This window comes from Mobula hypostoma, chromosome 13 (genome assembly GCF_963921235.1).
Source record: "Mobula hypostoma chromosome 13, sMobHyp1.1, whole genome shotgun sequence".
Lineage (NCBI taxonomy): Eukaryota > Metazoa > Chordata > Chondrichthyes > Myliobatiformes > Myliobatidae > Mobula > Mobula hypostoma.
Genome location: NC_086109.1, coordinates 62,204,596 through 62,224,088, shown reverse-complemented (window position 1 = coordinate 62,224,088; position 19,493 = coordinate 62,204,596). Strand labels below are relative to the sequence as shown.

At 40.6% G+C, this 19,493-nt stretch overlaps 1 protein-coding gene across 3 annotated transcripts in view; it reads left to right on the top strand.

Annotated features, from left to right (window-relative positions):
* Positions 1-19,493, top strand: part of spg21 (SPG21 abhydrolase domain containing, maspardin) — a 58,252-nt gene that overhangs the window by 31,719 nt on the left and 7,040 nt on the right. For all 3 annotated transcript variants that reach the window (XM_063065820.1, XM_063065821.1, XM_063065822.1), the window contains exons 6-7: positions 5,768-5,876; positions 6,710-6,817. In XM_063065820.1, coding sequence (XP_062921890.1) covers positions 5,768-5,876; positions 6,710-6,817 — 217 coding nt within the window. The remainder of the gene's footprint in view (positions 1-5,767; positions 5,877-6,709; positions 6,818-19,493) is intronic.

The following is a 19,493-nucleotide window of genomic DNA, read 5'->3' as shown; positions in this document are numbered from 1 at the left end:
TCTGTTTGCCATTGTCCCTTGAAATGCAGCAGTATGTAATAGGCTGCTGTGTGAATTCAGTTTTTTTTTATCTCATTGATCTCTTGTGGAAATCCAGATTTAATCTAAGATATCCCAGTGGGAATTAAAAATTGATGCAAACTGGAAAAAGAATCAGATGACCTGAATATCAGAAGATTCAAAACAACATGTACTGCAAAATCAAAATATTCATACTGTCTTCCTTATAACAAATCCACATGATGTATGAAACTGATAGGAGTACTTATGGCATCACTATTGGGTGAATAGAACTGAGGGTTAAGTGTACTGTTTCTAAGGGTACTAGCTAGGGAGTATAGCACTAGAAGAAAGTATTGATCTTTTATCCTTCTCTCCATCTTTTGTAATCAGATGCAATGTAGTCTTTCTTTAAGATTTGTTTCCTCGAATTCTGTTAAAAAACTAAATGATGATACACTGGGTAGATTTGACTAAATCTGTATAGTAAAAATATAGTGTTAAATTTTAAGACTATTGGCTTTTTGGTGGAAAGTTTTTGAGTCATGTACCTTGTTTCATTCCAGGGTGGTAGAGGAGATGACTAAAGTTTTCTGTATGTATTTTGAAATGCAGCGTTATCTTAAGGTTACACTAAAAATAGCATACCAGTTAAACTAACAGATAACAAGAAACTAATTGGATTTGTGTTAATGGAAGTTGATAGTTTACCTTGAATGCAAAGATACAAAAGAAGCAGAGATATATGGGTAGAAGCTGTTCCTAAAATGTTGTTTTCAGGCTCCTGTAACACTCCCTTGATGGTAGCAATGAGAAGAGGTTATGTCCTGGGTTATGGAGATCCTTAAGGATGAATGCAGCCTTTTTGAGGCATCACTTTTTGAAAATGTTCTTCAAACTGGAGAGGCTAGTGTCCATGATGGAGCTGATCGAGTTCAGAACTTTCTGCAGCTTTTTACCCTGTTTAGGGGCCCCTCGATACCAGACGATGATGTAACCTGTTAGAATGCTCTTCATGGTTCATCTGTATAAACTTGATGACATACTAAGTCCCCTCAAACCTCTTTTGGAAAAAAGGCCACTGTCGTGCTTTCTTTGTAATTGCATAAATATGTCAGGCACAGGATAAATCCTCAGAGATGTTGACACCCAGTAACTTGGAAACTGCTCACCTATTCCATTGTGATCCCTCAAGAAGGACTAGTGTGTGCTCGTTCGACTTCCCCTCCTGAAGTTCACAATCAGTTTTCTGGTCTTATTGACATTGAGTGCAAGGTGGTTGATAGACCAACCAGCTGCTCGATCTCACTCTTGTATGCCTCCTTGTCACCATCTGAAATTCAGCCAACAATAGTTGTGGCATCCACAAATTTATAAGTAGCATTTGAGCTGTCTTTAGCCACTCTGTTGCAGGTGTAAAGAGAGTAGAACAGTGAGCTAAGCCTGCATTCTTGAGGTGTGCTAGAGTTGATTGTCAGCAAGGAGGAGATGTTATTTCTGATCCACGCTGACTGTGGCTTCCCGATGGCAATGTCAAGGATCCAGCTGCAGAGGCCCAGGTTTTTGAACTTGTTCATTAGTACTGAGGGTATGATGGTGCTGAACGCTGAGCTATAAGCAATAAACAGCAGCCTGTTGTCGGTATTGCTAACTTCCACATGATTCAAGGCCAAATGGAGAGCCAGTGAGATTGCATCCGCTTTTGATCTATTGTGGCAATAGGGAAATTGCAGTAGTCCTGGTCTTTGCTTAGGCAGGAGTTGATTCTGGCCATCACCAACCTCCCAAAGCACTCAGCACAGTAGATGTGGGAGCAAGTGGGCAGTAGTCATTGAGGCAGCTCACCTTGCTCTTGGGCACTGGTATGATTGTCGCCCTTTTGAAACAGGTGGGAACCACCGACTATAGCAGTGAGAGATTGAAGATGTCCTCGAACACACCCGCCAGTTGGATGGCACATGTTTTCGGTGCCCTACCAGGTACACCATCAGGGCCTGATGGCTTGCAAAGGTTCACTCTCTTGAAAGATGTTCTGAAGTCAGTCAAAGACAGAGATCACAGGGTTACCAGATGCTGCAGGGATTCACACAGGTGTAGTTTTAAACTCTTTCAAAGTGTGCTATAAAAGGCTTTGAACTCATCTGGGAGTGAAATGTCACAGTCATTCACAACGTTAGGTTTTGTCTTGTAAGAAGTAATAGCCTGTAAACCCTCCCAGACCTGATGTGCGTTCGATTCCATCTCTAATTTCAATCAGAATTGCTTCAATATTTCGCTCTTAATATGGTGCTCCGTAGGTCATATCTAGACTTCTTGTACAGTTCTGAATCACTGGACTTGAGTGCCTCAGATTTAGCCCTCAGCAGACTACGAATCTCCTGGTTCATCGATGGCTTTTGGTGAACAGAAATATGTATATATGGCATATTCTTAGGTCTTGTTGAAGTCGGTGACAACTGTGGCATATTCATTCAGATTTGAAGATGACTCCCTGAATATTGTGCAATCCATCGACTTAGAGCAGTTCTGTAAGCACTCCTCTGCCTATACTCCAGGAGCAGAAGTACACCCAGGTGATTGGACTTTCCGAAGGCCATGCGTGGAATAGCATGGTAAGCATTCTTGATGGTGGTGTAAAAGTGGTCAAGGCTGGCTTCTCTGCTTCCACTGCTGATAAATTGGTGGTAGTTGGTCAGAGACTTCAACCTGGCCTGGCTGAAATCTTCCTCAGTGATAGGGAAGGCATCAAGGTGTGCTGTTTCGTGATTGGTGATCATGATGCTCAGCAATTGATGTTGGCCAGGGGTGGAATGTACACTGCTATCAGGATGATGGTGGAAAACGCCCTCAGTAAATAAAATGGACCACACTTGACTGCAATATGTTCCAGGTCGGGTGAGCAGGACTGAGACGGAACCGCTACGTCTGTGCACCACGATGAGTTAATCATGAAGCATAATCCACCTTCACAACCTTTAAAAGACTCGTATAAATAACATTGGAACTGACTGCAATCATCTTCAGTCCTTTGTGTGTGAAATAGTCAAAAATTGGTGGTGTTAAATAAGTGAAGGGTCAGTGTAAAACTGGGAAACTGAAGGTCAGTTAGGCCAACATAGTAACAGGAAGTCTGTAGCAATCATTAGGGACAAAATATACAGGAAAACACTGAGGACAGTCGACATATTTCTCTAAAATAAATAGTTTGTGATGTTTAAGTTCCTTGGGGTAATAATGGAGATTGATCAAGGAAGTAATAAGTGTTTTCTGGAAGGTATGGTATTTTGCAGATTGAATCTGTGAAGTTTGGTGGAGAAAAGTGGTGGTCCATGTGTGGAATTGTCTCAGTGAGAGAATTCAAATGATTGGTTAGCATGCCTGTTTCCCAGACTGGGCAGTATTAGGAGTGTTGCTGATTGTCAATTACATGCACAAGCTGTTATTGAACAACTTGTATGAGCCTTAGGAAATAACATGATAGAATTTGGATGTTATGCAAAATAGCAAAGTGGGTGGTCTTCAGACCTGGGCATAAGTCTTGCGGGCATTAGAGAAGTATCTACATTTTGCAGAAGAATAGTATTCCCTGAATTAATGGAGTGTACGGAGCAGAAGTTCCTCTGTAACCAGTTACATATTATAAGTTAGAGGTGATTTGAAAGATATTTTCTTTACTAAGTAGATGAATAGAGTGTAAAGACAAAGAAGTCATGCTTTAACTTTGGGACTTGGCTTCTATTCTAAGTACCATATCTGGATAATTAAAGACATCAGATAACAGGATGTTGCCGGAATGTTGCTAGGGATGAGCCACTTGGTTTATGAAGAGAGGCAGAGGCGTATGCAGAGATAATTCAAGCTTTTGGTTTGATACAGAATTGTTTTTTTAATCAAGAGAACCAATGACTAAGGTAATTAATTTAAAATCATTGCAATTTAGAGGGCTAATGAATTTTTGTTTTATTTGGTTGTCAGGATATGGAATGTTTTTGTAGTTCTGAAAATTGTTTCCACTAGGGATTTTTATAAGGAAAGTCAGCTGAAGGATGTTGAAGCTAAATTTTGTGAACAACAGTAAAAGATCAATATACAGGCAAAGCATTATATCATATTTGGCTCTTAATGTTTATTTTGTGAGTGTCTTTAACTTGAGAAACCAATATTCCAGCACAGAATTAGCAGAATGCTGACAGGCAGGAGGCAGCGAGTGGGAATAAAAGGGGCCTTTTCTGGTTGGCTGCCGACGACTAGTGATGTTCCTCAGGGGTCAGCATTCGGACCACTGCTTTTCACATTGTTTGCCATTGACTTAGGTAATGGAATTGGCGGCTTTGTGGCAAAGTTTGCAGATGTTATGAGGATAGGTGGAGGGGTAGGTAGTGCTGAGGAAGCAATGCGATTGCCGCAGGACTTGGACAGATTGGAAGAATGGGCAAAAAAGTGTCAGATGGAATACAGTGTTGGGAGATGTATGATAATGCATTTTGGTAAAAGGAACAATAGTGCAGACTATTATCTCAAGGGGAGAAGGTTCAAATATCAGAGGTGCAGAGGAACGGGGGTCCTCATGCAAAACTCCCAGAAGGTTACTGTATAGGTCGAGTCTGTGGTAAAGAAGGCGAAGGCAAATGCAATATTGGCATTTATTTCAAGGGAATAGAATATAAAAGCAAGGAGATAACTCTGAGCCTTTTATAAAACATTAGTCAGGCAGTTTTGGGCACCATATCTCAGAAGGGATGTGTTGTCATTGGAGGGAGTCCAGAGGATGTTCACAAGGATGATTCCAGGAATGAAGGGGTTAGCGTATGAGGAGCATTTGGCAGCTTTGGGCCTGTACTCACTGGAACTTAGAAGAATGTGGAGGGGGAATCTCATTGAAATCTAACGAATGTTGAAAGGCCTAGATGGGGTGGATGTGGAAAAGCTGTTTCTTTTGGTGGGGGTATCCAGAACTAGAGGGCACAGCCTCAAAATTAAGGGTCGACCTTTTAGAACAGAGGTAAGGAATTTTTTTAGCCAGAGTAATAAATCTGTGGAACGCTCTGCCACAGACTGCGGTGGAGGCCAAGTCCATGGGTATATTTAAGACGGGAGTTGATCTTTTCCTTATCGGTCAGGGTGTCAAAGGATTTGGTGAGAAGGTAGGGGTGTGGGGTTAAGTAGATCTACAATCAGCCATGATGGAATGCAGAGCAGACTTGATGGGCTGAATGGCCTAATTCTGTTTCTCTGGTTTATGGTCTTGTGGGAATTGAATTCATGACTATCCAATTTAACCCATCTGATTTTTTGCTTACTGTCCACACAATTCAATAGAATGTTAATTTTTTGCCTAATAAATCATACATTTTTGTGACTTATTGTTATATTACAATTTAATGTTTTTAACAAAACTTAAAATGCCATAACTCAACAGAGTGCATATGTGGAGAGCTAACGATTGAAGTTGGTGCCTTTATATTGTTTTGAGTAAAGACATTAACGCCTCTCTTCATGGATACCTGGTGACCTGCCATGTTTTTATAGGACTTTCTATTTTCATTTTAGATCGTCAGCATCTTCAATATTTTCTTTTTGTTTCATCAAATCTTTATCTTATCAAATGGCTCACTTTGGATTTTTCTTCATGTATTTCTCATCATTAGGTTATCTGTAAAAGAATTTTAATCATTTTCCCCATAAAGATTTGTTGGTTAATTTTGCTTATTTTCTTTTGTTTTCTCTTGTCAACGAATATCAATTTTACTCTCAAACTTTTCTCCAGTTTTTGGCTGATGCCTGGATTTATGCTGAAAAAGATTGTTCTTGGAAACTTTACATCTGGTCCTGTGGATTCAAAAATGGCAGATGCAATAGATTTCATGGTTGATCGGGTAAGCAGGATTTTGTTACTTATTAGTACATGATGGGATTTGACTTGAGTCTCTGTATCCAGTGATACAGTTGCTGCTAGAGTATCATAATTACAAGACTACTGCACTCTATTCAATGAAGCTTTACTCGATAGGTGCAGAGATTTCTGAGAGACATCTTTTAAAACTTAGCAGCCTGCAAGAAACAGAGAAAAGGCCAAAAGTAATAAGGTGGTACCATGAATGTATCTTATCACTGTGGAAGATGATGCCCAAGTAATTTCATTCAGCAATTCAGGTTCAGTTACTGCATTCAACAGGACTTGAACTTTGCGCAGCAACCAAGCAGTTGTTGAAAGGGTTGCCAGTGCTGTATTTCAAATATAAGGAAGGGGTCATTCCAAATATGTATGAATCATTTAGTGTCTGCTGGGGCTTATAAAATTATGGACTCCTGTGCAAGGTGGCAACATGGAGAAATATTATGTCCTGGAATCATTCCAATCTGGATTTGCATGTGACTACATCCTTGTAGGTTGGGTGTTTAAATCAGTTATGTGGGAAGGTAGACAACTGCAACGCTATCCTCATTGTTGCCTGTCTGTCCTCCCTTGCTCTCCTTTCTTGTTGCTCTTTCCCTTCCTTCCATCTGGCATTGTCACTTTCCGCTGCTTTCAACCAGCTACACTGCCAGCCACACACGTGATGGATAAAAGCTACAGTATCAACAAACAAAATTAGTTAGTAGAAGGATTTTAACTTACTGAATCAAAATGTTTAACTTGAGTTGCTCTAGCCTTACTTCTGGATGTTTATTCAATGAAAATTTCTTTCCTCCCTTTTATTCAAAACAGTTGGAAAGTTTGGGACAGGGTGAGCTGGCCTCTCGTCTCACTCTTAATTGCCAGAATTCCTACGTAGAACCTCACAAGATTAAAGATGTTCCTGTTACAATAATGGATGTAAGTATGTTTGGTTTCCAATGTTTCTAGTGTTTGAATTATCTCACAGATGTTTCCAATCACACAATTGGTGGATTTACTGGTTCATTGGTTGAAGATTTTCTGTTAAATTTTACTAGTTTCATGGATTTCTTTTCCTCCGGTCATAAATATGCTTCATACTTATTTAAAAAATATACAAAAATACTGCAGATGATGAAAATCTGAACTGGAACAGAAAATGCTAGATAGTTTTTATCAAGTCAGGCAGCATCTTAATAAAACAGTAATTAAGTAATTAGATGAAATCCTTTCAGTGGAACAAGGAAATGTTTGAAATTATTTTAAATTAAAATGTGTTAAAGATCAAAGGGTATGTTCTGAGGAGATGAGATGGGTGCGAAAAGAGAAGGGAGGAAAAAAATGCTGAAACTTTGCAGATGCTGGACCTCCAAAATAAAACAGCACATCAGGAAACTTATGTGTAGCGATGAGTTATCATTACTGACCAGTTTTGGAAATGAAAACTTAAGGCAACAAACAAGTGAAGGTGTTTTGTTTGCATTTTCTTTCTCAAAGGTAGCAGAGACCATGTCCCAAGCACCAAATACGTTACCTTGATCTTTTACACTATTATTATTTTTTGAACTGAAAAGATGTTTTATTTCTAGTTTTGCTGAAAGGTCATCAAACTGAAATGTTCAATTGATTTATTTCTACATGTATTGCCTAATTTGCTGAGTAGTTTCTGTGTTTCTTATTTTTATTTCAAACTTTTCTAAACTCACTAGATATTTGTAGAATGTTGTGATTTCCTTTTGTTTTATATTGAAGTGATTTACTCAATCACACTGCATGGAACAATATCTTCAGCTGTCTTATCACTCTCTTCTTACCTGTCACCCTGCAAATTTTCTCTTTCAGGTGTTTACCATGTTACTCTTTAGAATCAGATTTACATAATTAAATCAGATGAAGTAGATTGGTTGGGGGTGATGTTTCTATCATTCTGTCAGATAGTGCATTCCAACTTAACTATGTAATGAAAGATCATTTTGCCATCAGCTTCTTGTCAATCAACATCCTATGTCCTTCTGCAAATACTGCAGTATTTATCTTTCAGGATGATCAAAGATGCTTGAAATTTAAAAAAAACAAATTTTTGCTTAACTGTAATGAAAACAAGCCCAAGTTTTTTACATAGGGCTCTTATCCTTGTAAACATTGTGACCGTGATCAGTGTCAAAAAAAGCCAGATTAAATCCACTATGATTTAATGTTGTAAAACAAAAAAACATGGAAACTTCCTGCGGGGGGCGGGGGCGGGGAGAGATTTTTTATAGGCACTGTAATTCAACATCAGTGAAACATAGAAACATAAAAAAGTAGGTGCAGGAGTAGGCCATTCGGCCCTTCGAGCCTGCACCGCCATTTATTATGATCATGGCTGATCATCCAACTCAGAACCCTGCACCAGCCTTCCCTCCATACCCCCTGATCCCCGTAGCCACAAGGGCCATATCTAACTCCCTCTTAAATATAGCCAATGAACTGGCCACAACTGTTTCCTGTGGCAGAGAATTCCACAGATTCACCACTGTCTGTGTGAAGAAGTTTTTCCTAATCTCGGTCCTAAAAGGCTTCCCCTTTATCCTCAAACTGTGACCCCTCGTTCTGGACTTCCCCAACATCAGGAACAATCTTCCTGCATCTAGCCTGTGCAATCCCTTTAGGATTTTATACGTTTCAATCAGATCCCCCCTCAATCTTCTAAATTCCAACGAGTACAAGCCCAGTTCATCCAGTCTTTCTTCATATGAAAGTCCTGCCATCCCAGGAATTAATCTGGTGAACCTTCTTTGTACTCCCTCTATTGCAAGGATGTCTTTCCTCAGTTTAGGGGACCAAAACTGCACACAATACTCCAGGTGTGGTCTCACCAAGGCCTTGTACAACTGCAGTAGTACCTCCCTGCTCCTGTACTCTAATCCTATCGCTATAAATGCCAGCATACCATTCGCCTATTTCACCACCTGCTGTACCTGCATGCCCACTTTCAATGACTGGTGTATAATGACACCCAGGTCTCGTTGCACCTCCCCTTTTCCTAATCGGCCACCATTCAGATAATAATCTGTTTTCCTATTTTTGCCACCAAAGTGCATAACTTCACATTTATCCACATTAAATTGCATCTGCCATGAATTTGCCCACTCACCCAACCTATCCAAGTCACCCTGCATCCTCTTAGCATCCTCCTCACAGCTAACACTGCCGCCCAGCTTCGTGTCATCCGCAAACTTGGAGATGCTGCATTTAATTCCCTCATCCAAGTCATTAATATATATTGTAAACAACTGGGGTCCCAGCACTGAGCCTTGCGGTACCCCACTAGTCACTGCCTGCCATTCTGAAAAGGTCCCGTTTATTCCCACTCTTTGCTTCCTATCTGCTAACCAATTCCCTATCCACATCAATACCTTACCCCCAATACCGCGTGCTTTAAGTTTGCACACTAATCTCCTGTGTGGGACCTTGTCAAAAGCCTTTTGAAAATCCAAATATACCACATCCACTGGTTCTCCCCTATCCACTCTACTAGTTACATCCTCAAAAAGTTCTATGAGATTCGTCAGACATGATTTTCCTTTCACAAATCCATGCTGACTTTGTCCGATGATTTCACCGCTTTCCAAATGTGTTGTTATCACATCTTTGATAACTGACTCCAGCAGTTTCCCCACCACCGACGTTAGGCTAACCGGTCTATAATTCCCCGGTTTCTCTCTTCCTCCTTTTTTAAAAAGTGGGGTTATATTAGCCACCCTCCAATCCTCAGGAACTAGTCCAGCGTCTAACGAGTTTTGAAAAATTATCACTAATGCATCCACTATTTCTTGGGCTACTTCCTTAAGCACTCTGGGATGCAGACCATCTGGCCCTGGGGATTTATCTGCCTTTAATCCCTTCAATTTACCCAACACTACTTCCCTACTAACATGTATTTCACTCAGTTCCTCCATCTCACTGGACCCTCTGTCCCCTACTATTTCTGGAAGATTATTTATGTCCTCCTTAGTGAAGACAGAACCAAAGTAATTATTCAATTGGTCTGCCATGTCCTTGCTCCCCATAATCAACTCACCTGTTTCTGTCTGTAGGGGACCTACATTTGTCTTTACCAGTCTTTTCCTTTTTACATATCTATAAAAGCTTTTACAGTCATTTTTTATGTTCCCTGCCAGTTTTCTCTCGTAATCTTTTTTCCCCTTCCTAATTAAGCCCTTTGCCCTCCTTTGCTGAACTCTGAATTTCTCCCAGTCCTCAGGTGAGCCACTTTTTCTGGCTAATTTGCATGCTTCTTCTTTGGAATTGATACTATCCCTAATTTCTCTTGTCAGCCACGGGTGCACTACCTTCCTTGATTTATTCTTTTGCCAAACTGGGATGAACAATTGTTGTAGTTCATCCATGCAATTCTAATTAGCTAATTCCAATTAGCTAATTCACATCTCATACCTTCAAAGTTACCCCTCTTTAAATTCAGAAGCTTTGTTTCTGAATTAACTATGTCACTCTCCATCTTAATGAAGACTTCCACCATATTATGGTCACTCTTACCCAAGGGGCCTCTCACGACAAGATTGCTAATCAACCCTTCCTCATTGCTCAAAACCCAGTCTAGAATAGCCTGCTCTCTAGTCGGTTCCTCGACATGTTGGTTCAAAAAACCATCCCGCATACATTCCAAGAAATCCTCTTCCTCAGCAACTTTACTAATTTGGTTCACCCAATCTACATGTAGATTGAAGTCACCCATTATAACTGCTGTTCCTTTATTGCACGCATTTCTAATTTCCTGTTTAATACCATCTCCGACCTCACTACTACTGTTAGGTGGCCTGTACACAACTCCCACCAGCGTTTTCTGCCCCTTAGTGTTACGCAGCTCTACCCATATCAATTCCACATCTTCCCGGCTTATGTCCTTCCTTTCTATTGCGTTAATCTCATCTTTAACCAGCAACGCCACCCCACCTCCTTTTCTTTCATGCCTATCCCTCCTGAATATTGAATATCCCTGAACATTGAGCTCCCATCCTTGGTCACCCTGGAGCCATGTCTCTGTGATCCCAACTATATCATAATCATTAATAACAATCTGCACTTTCAATTCATCCACCTTGTTACAAATGCTCCTTGCATTGACACACAAAGCCTTCAGGCGCTCTTTTACAACTCTCTTAGCCCTTATACAATTATGTTGAAAAGTGGCCCTTTTTGATGCTTGCCCTGGATTTGTCAGCCTGCCACTTTTACTTTTCTCCTTACTACTTTTTGCTTCTACCCTCACTTTACACCCCTCTGTCTCTCTGCACTGGTTCCCATCCCCCTGTTGTGAACTAACCTCCTCACGCCTAGCCTCTTTAATTTGATTCCCACCCCCCAACCAGTCTAGTTTAAAGTCACCTCAGTAGCCCTCGCTAATCTCCCTGCCAGGATATTGGTCCCCCTAGGATGCAAGTGTAACCCGTCCTTTTTGTACAGGTCACGCCTGCACCAAAAGAGGTCCCAATGATCCAAAAACTTGAATCCCTGCCCCCTGCTGGAATCCCTGCCCCCTGCTCCAATCCCTCAGCCACGCATTTATCCTCCACCTCATCGCATTCCTACTGTCACTGTCGCGTGGCACAGGCAGTAATCCCGAGATTACTACCTTTGCGGTCCTTTTTCTCAACTCCCTTCCTAGCTCCCTATATTCTCCTTTCAGGACTTCTTCCCTTTTCCTACCTATGTCATTGGTACCTATATGTACCACAACCTCTGGCTCCTCACCCTCCCACTTCAGGATATCTTGGACACAATCAGAAATATCCCGGACCCTGGCACCAGGGAGGCAAACTACCATCTGGGTCTCTGGACTGCGTCCACAGAATCGCATGTCTGACCCCCTTACTATCGAGTCCCCTATCACAACTGCCCTCCTCTTCCTTGCTCTACCCTTCTGAGCTACAGGGCCGGACTCTGTGCCGGAGGCACGGCCACTGTCGCTTCCCCCGGGTAAGCTGTCTCCCGCAACAGTACTCAAACAGGAGTACCTATTGTGAACATTTTAATCTTGAGTTTATAGTTACAATTTGTAACTTAAGACACTGAATATACAGTAGTTCTAAATAAAATGTTTCAAATGTGATATGCTTATTATTTGGAAAATTTATGGATTATATTCATGAACACTAATTACAGGGCATGATATAACATTAACAAATTTCAAGATATTAACATTGTTTCAAAATTATAAAAAAGAAAATTCCATCCACACAGCAACAAAGGCTATGTGTGAGGGAGCATTTCAGTTATTGCGTGGCCACCCACCCATGCAACTTAGAGGGGACAGTGTCACCAATGAACCAGTGAACCAGACTTGCAGTATACTACATTACCAATGTCCAGTAGGGTCTTGCGATCCCAATGAAAAATATCCAAAACCATCACTCACACAGTGCACTGTCACAGCACAACAGTCTGCTACAGGTCCAAGCGACAACACAACAGTACACAGTCAGCCCAGCTCTGTCTCTATTGAGTAACCCGCTGATGGGATAGCCCTGCAGTACTTCATGTTAGAAACATAGAAAATAGGTGCAGGAGTAGGCCATTCGGCCCTTCGAGCCTGCACCGCCATTTATTATGATCATGGCTGATCATCCAACTCAGAACCCAGCCTTCCCTCCATACCCCCTGACCCCTGTAGCCACAAGGGCCATATCTAACTCCCTCTTAAACATAGCCAATGAACTGGCCTCAACAGTTTGCTGTGGCAGAGAATTCCACAGATTCACCACCCTCTGTGTGAAGAAGTTTTTCCTAATCTCGGTCCTAAAAGGCTTCCCCTCTATCCTCAAACTGTGACCCCTTGTTCTGGACCTCCCCAACATCGGGAACAATCTTCCCGCATCTAGCCTGTCCAATCCCTTTAGGATCTTATACGTTTCAATCAGATCCCCCCTCAATCTTCTAAATTCCAACGAGTACAAGCCCAGTTCATCCAGTCTTTCTTCATATGAAAGACCTGCCATCCCAGGAATCAATCTGGTGAACCTTCTTTGTACTCCCTCTATGGCAAAGATGTCTTTCCTCAGATTAGGGGACCAAAACTGCACACAATACTCCAGGTGTGGTCTCACCAAGGCCTTGTACAACTGCAGTAGTACCTCCCTGCTCCTGTACTCGAATCCTCTCGCTATAAATGCCAGCATACCGTTCGCCTTTTTCACCGCCTGCTGTACCTGCATGCCCACTTTCAATGACTGGTGTATAATGACACCCAGGTCCCGTTGCACCTCCCCTTTTCCTAATCGGCCACCATTCAGATAATAATCTGTTTTCCTATTTTTGCCACCAAAGTGGATAACTTCACATTTATCCACATTAAATTGCATCTGCCATGAGTTTGCCCACTCACCCAACCTATCCAAGTCACCCTGCATCCTCTTAGCATCCTCCTCACTGCTAACACTGCCACCCAGCTTCGTGTCATCCGCAGACTTGGAGATGCTGCATTTAATTCCCTCATCCAAGTCATTAATATATATTGTAAACAACTGGGGTCCCAGCACTGAGCCTTGCGGTACCCCATTAGTCACTGCCTGCCATTCTGAAAAGGTCCCGTTTATTCCCACTCTTTGCTTCCTGTCTGCTAACCAATTCTCCACCCACACCAATACCTTACCCCCAATGTTCTTAGTATCCAGCAGTGATTTGCGATCGTAAAAAAGATATACACAATGAACAAATATAACTTTGATTGGACCCAGAGTGGCTGCTGTGTCCAAGTGTGCCGCATCTCATCTCACTTCTCTAGAGTAAACTTCGCTTGCCCCTTTTAGTACCTCCATAATCTGTCCAGTGGTATCTTTCTGTATACAAGCTCCTCACTACCAACGATACTAATTTTGTTATTAGCAATTGTTTTAAAAAATCTCCTGCATTTAAGCTTAAAGTATAAGGACTCTAGTAATGAGTCCTACAGAACACCACTGCATACAGCCCCAAAAATCCAATCAACTATTACCCTTTGCTTTCTGATACCGAGTCATATTTAACCCGGAATTTTCCCTTAGATCTCAAGGACTTCTATTTTCTGGCTATTGATGGTTGGCATGTGACATCTTAGGGAAATGAGTCAGGAAATACAAATTTTTTTTAAAAAAGTAATTTTAAAGTATAAAGAGAACAATAAGAAATTTGATTACACATATCTAAAATTGGCAGGGCAAATTATTAAAACACTTGACTCAGGCTTTTGTAAATAGAGGCAAAGAAGGAAGCTATTTTAAACATCAGAATATTTTATCCTACTCTGGAAAGTCAAGGGATTCAAGGTCATAATGTTTGCACAGATGAGTGTCTTTTGTAGAAAAGTTGGGCTTGTTTTCATTACAGTTAACCAGAAATTTGTTTTTTTTAATTTCAAGCATCTTTGATCATCCAGAAAGGTAAATACTGCGGTTATTTGCAGAAGGATATAGTCAAGTCAAATTTATTTATATAGCATATTTAAAAACAACATACGTTGACCAAAGTGCTGTACAGATTAGAGCAATCACAAATACAAGAAACACAGACATAACCAACAAGGCAAACAGCTTATAGGCACAAAAAAAAACAACACAAGGGCCTATGCACAAGCCAAAAATCAGCCACATCAGGAGGATTCAAACGCTAGTGAATAGAAGTAAGTTTTGAGCCTGGATTTTAAAAAGTCGATGGAGGAGGCTGATCTGATGGGGAAGGGAATGCTGTTCCACAGTCTAGGGGCTACAGTAGCAAAGGCGTTGTCACCCCTGAGCTTAAGTTTAGATCATGGGACAGCCAGGAGCTCCAAGTCAGCCGACCTGAGGGACCTGGAAGTAGAGTAAGGGGTTAGAAGGTCTGTGATATAAGTGGGGGCCAGCCCATTTTGGGCTGTATAAACAAACAAGAGAATCTTAAAATCAATTCTGAACCGTACTGGCAGCCGGTGCAGGGAGGCCAGGACAGGAGTAATATGGTCCCTCTTCCGGGCACCTGTCAGGAGCCTGGCTGCAGTATTCTGGATCAGTTGCAGGTGGGACAGGGACAACTGATTAATCCCAGTATACAGGGATTTGGAGTAGTCCAAGTGGGAGGATATAAGGGCATGGATGACTTTCTCGAGATCTTTAAAAGAGAGAAACTGCTTGATTTTGGCAATAGTACGAAGCTGGAAAAATCTGGCTTTTACTACTGTATTAACTTGCTTGTCTAACTTAAAGGTGGAATCAAATATTACACCAAGGGATTTAACATGGGGTTTGACAAGGGTGGACAAGTTACCAAGACTGTTGGTAATCACTTTGATGGAGTCAGGGGGCCCAAATAGGTCAACTTCAGAATTGCCTTCATTCAGCTGTAGGAAGTTTTGTGCCATCCAATAGGATGTTGATTGACAAGAAGTTGATGGCAAAACTTACATAGTTAAGTTGGAATGCACTATCTGACAGAATGATAGAAACATCACCCCCAACTAATCTACTCCATCTGATTTAATTATGTAAATCTGTTTCTAAAGAGGAACATGGTAAACACCTGAAAGAGAAAATTTGCAGGGTGACGGGTAAGAAGAGAGTGATATGACAGCTGAAGATATTTTTCCATGCTGTATGATTGAGTAAATCACTTTAATATAAAAAGAGAGGAAATCACAACATGCTACAGAACGCTTTGTAGAGATCTGTTTTCACTTTGACGTGAAAGCATTTTTCTGATGATCAGTGTCAAAAAAAGCCACATTAAATCCTCTATGATTCAATGTTGTAAAACAAAACATGAAAACTTGCGGCGGGGGGTTGGGGGGTAGGGGTAAATACTTTTTATAGGCACCCTACATGCTAAAAAGAAACAAATAATTTGAAAAACTGTCAATTCTTGTTTACATTGTTGGAATATTTCAAGCTTCTAAAGCTGACTTCAAACGTGGATTCAGTCTTATGAATTCAATCAAATGTAAATCCAGAAACAGACTGGAGGTGGAACATTTGGATGATCTAAAGAGGATTAAGACACATTTTTCATCCGGATTCAAAATTAATCTGGACAGTGTTTATAGACAATAAATTTATAATAAAGCCAGACAAGAAAAAGTTGAGAAAACATGGAAGATTTTTTGTTGTACTGTACTTCATTATACCTTTCAATTAATAAATAAAGTCTAAAGTATGTGGTTTTTCAATTTTTGTTCTAAATCATAGTATGCATTTTACACAAAAGACATTTAAAGTACCATGCAATTTTCAGGCCGTGTTTTAAAAATAAATCCTGCTCAGAGTATTTGTTGGTGAATGCAGCTGTTTTTAAAAAAAAAATTAGAATGTTGATTTGTGAGATGGGGGTGGGGAGGGACTGTGTTGCTGTGATTGTGGCGAGGACCAGGCTCACCTATTGCAGCCGTTCAGTAGAGGAGGTGTCAAGGCCGTGTGGGAGAGCCACTGGTCTGTGTGACAGGCTGGAATCTGTACTGGGTTGGGGCCAGGCCCTGCTGTCAGTGCTGTGCTCTGGTGTTCACTCAGTGTTGCTCTTCAGTGGATCAGGACTGCCGTCATGCCACTCAGGGACTTGGACTACATTATTTTTTCCTTTGTGACTGTTTTTCTGAAATCGCAGCTATGGTCTTTCTTGTTGTTTGTGCTGTTGCTAATATGTGTTGCACCTAGGCCGCAGAGGAATGCTGTTTCATTTGGCTATATTAATTATGATTAAATGATAATTACACTTGAAATGAGGTCATATATTTAAGGAGAGCAAGGGAAAATACAATTAATAATAGAATACTGAGGTTAGAGGGATGGAAGGACTTTAGAACTTGTGCTTTATATCTCTGAAGGTGTCAAAAGATTCTTCAGCCTTACAGCAGACCTGCTTCTAATGAAGCATAGAACATAAGACCAGGGAGGCTGCTAGAAATATCAGCAACAGGAGCTGGACTGCAGCCTGGAGATTGTGTACCTTTCTAGCCACCACACCGCAGGAAGGGCGCAGAGTAGCTTTAATAGTAAATTGTCAGGGCTGGAGAGTTAGTTATGAGGAGATTAGGGAGGTTGAAATGTGTGTTAAAAATAAAGATTGTGAGAAGCCTTGACAGGATAAACAAAAATGACCTGTTTCCTTAGCATAGAGGTCAGTAACAATGAATGGAATTTGATGCATGAAAGGGAGATGTGACAGAAACCTTCATCACATTTAAACAGTACCTTGGTGAACATCTGAAGGGATAAAACTTCTCAAACTATAGACAGGGATAAAAAAAATTATGTTTTGGCCTTCATAGGCACTATAATTGTATCATTAAATATTTTCTGCAATTTCGGCAGTCTCTCTGTACTTTTGAAGTTTGCTACTGTTATCATAATTACAGATTTCATTTTGGAATTGTGACCTGTGTATATAAAGTTAGGTCATTAATTAACCTAAAGGATTAATGCTCTGATACAAACGCTATTATATGCTTCCATCCATGTGAACAACAAGCAGTCTATTCTAGTCTCCTATTTTGCCCCTCAGCCTCTTTTCTATCCAGGCTGCCAGTTTAATTTAAGTCATGGAATCCAGTTTTGCTCAAAGCAGAACTGGTAAATCGAATCAGGAATTAGTCAGTTGAGATGCTGTCAGGCTTTTAGAAAGAGCCTTCCGAATTCACAGAGTAGACTATTCCAAGAAGAAAGAAAAATTCCAAGGGGAGGATCTGTGATTAAATAAAAAAAAGATAGAATTGAACTTAAAAAAGACATTATGGAGAATTGTTAATGGAAAATTAGTAGATGGCAAATGAATTTATTCAGGCGTTTTCCATCAGAAGATACAAGTAACATCCCAGGGAAAAAAAGAATAGGAAAGTAAAGAAAAACCTAGTTATAATCAACTGGGTAGTGGTACATGGCAAACTGTTGGAGCTGTGGACTGGCTGCTCTGATGGACTTCATCCTAGGTTCCTAAAAGAAGTAGCCAGTGAGATGGTTTATACATAAGGTTTAATTTAGATTTGGGGAAGATTTCATTAAATTGGAAATAAGTAGAAGTAAGCTGTTTATTCAAAAAGGGAACAGGGAACTGCAAGCTAGTTAACATTACATTTGCTGGAGTGGGGGAATGCTAGAAGCTAAGGTCATTTATGATCAGGCACTTAGAAAATTGAAAGTAATCAGGCAATTATCAGCATTTGGTTTGTGAAAGAGAAATCACTTGAACAATTTATTAGAATGCTTCAGAGAAGTTCAGAGTAATTGATAGCTAGATTTTCAGAAGCTTTTGATTACGTGCCATGTCAAAGTTTATTTCATGGTGTGGGAAGTAAGATGTTGTGGAATCTAGGTTTACTGGCTAACAGGAAACAAAATAAGCATAATTGGGCCCTTTTCTGGTTAGCAAGATGCAACAAGTCAGGTGCCACGTGGAATTGTGTTGCAACAACTGATCTGCAGTAAATCTTCTGAATAAAGACAAAGTATGGATGTTAACTTTGGTAGTTAGGAAAAATAAATTGGGAAAAAGTTGTATGCACTGTACAAAGCCCTCTTAAGTTCCAAGCTCCCTTGTTTTATAAAACTTCTCTTGGCTCTACTGTTTTGATTATATAAAAAAACATTTAGAGATAAAGCACAAAACAGGCCCTTATGCCCCAATCACAGGACAATTTATAATGACTAATTAACCTACGAACTGGTATGTTTTTGGACCGTGGGAGAAAGCCCATGCACACGTGGCAAGAATATACAGATTTTCTCACAGAGGACACTAGAATTGAATTCTGAATCCGGCGCCCTGAGCTGTGGTACCGTCATGCTAACTGCTGTGATATACACTCCAATGTTAATGTGAGCGTCCTGTTGTCTCAATTTGACCTCCCAAAATGCAGCACCTTGCACCTATCTGCTTTAAATCCATTTGCCATTTCTTGTTTGTATGCAGGTTCAGCAAGTATTCAGAAAAGCTGACATTATTACTTCCTGAGAAGACAGGTTTTTTGGAGTATGCAGGCCTCTCCTTCACATGTTCTACCAGTCTGTTGTCACCAGTACAATCTTCCATGGAGCGGTGTGCTGGGGCAATGGCATCAACATGGATGATGCCAACAGGCTCAATAAACTGATTAGAAAGGGGGCTCTGTTGTAGTAGTCAAACTGGACACACTGGAGGCTGTGATAGAACAAAGGATCCTTTGGAAAGTTGTGGCGATGTTTCTCACCCTCTGCATGCCACCTTGGCTGAATAGAGGAGCACTTTCAGTAATGGACTAGGACAGCTGCTGTTCCGAAGAGCTCTATGAGATTATTCTAGCCCTCGACCTTTAGGCTCTATAATGTCAAACCTATTGCTGAAGAAGTGATGACCTTCCTATTAGACTGTTATTAACCTCTGTTTAGTTCTGTTTACCACATCCTGTGCAATACTACCATCACTACTACCATCTGGACAGTTTGAATGTGCACCCATTACTGTATAATATTACGGTAATTCTTGCACTACCATCTTAGCAAGTGTGAACTTGAAAATCTTATAAATCTTGTAAACTTTGACTTGTTAATATTGTACATCTTATTTTTAAGCTAACTTGTTTTTTAATTCTTGTAATATTTGCATACCTGTGCACTTGTAATGCTACTGTGATACTGATTTCATT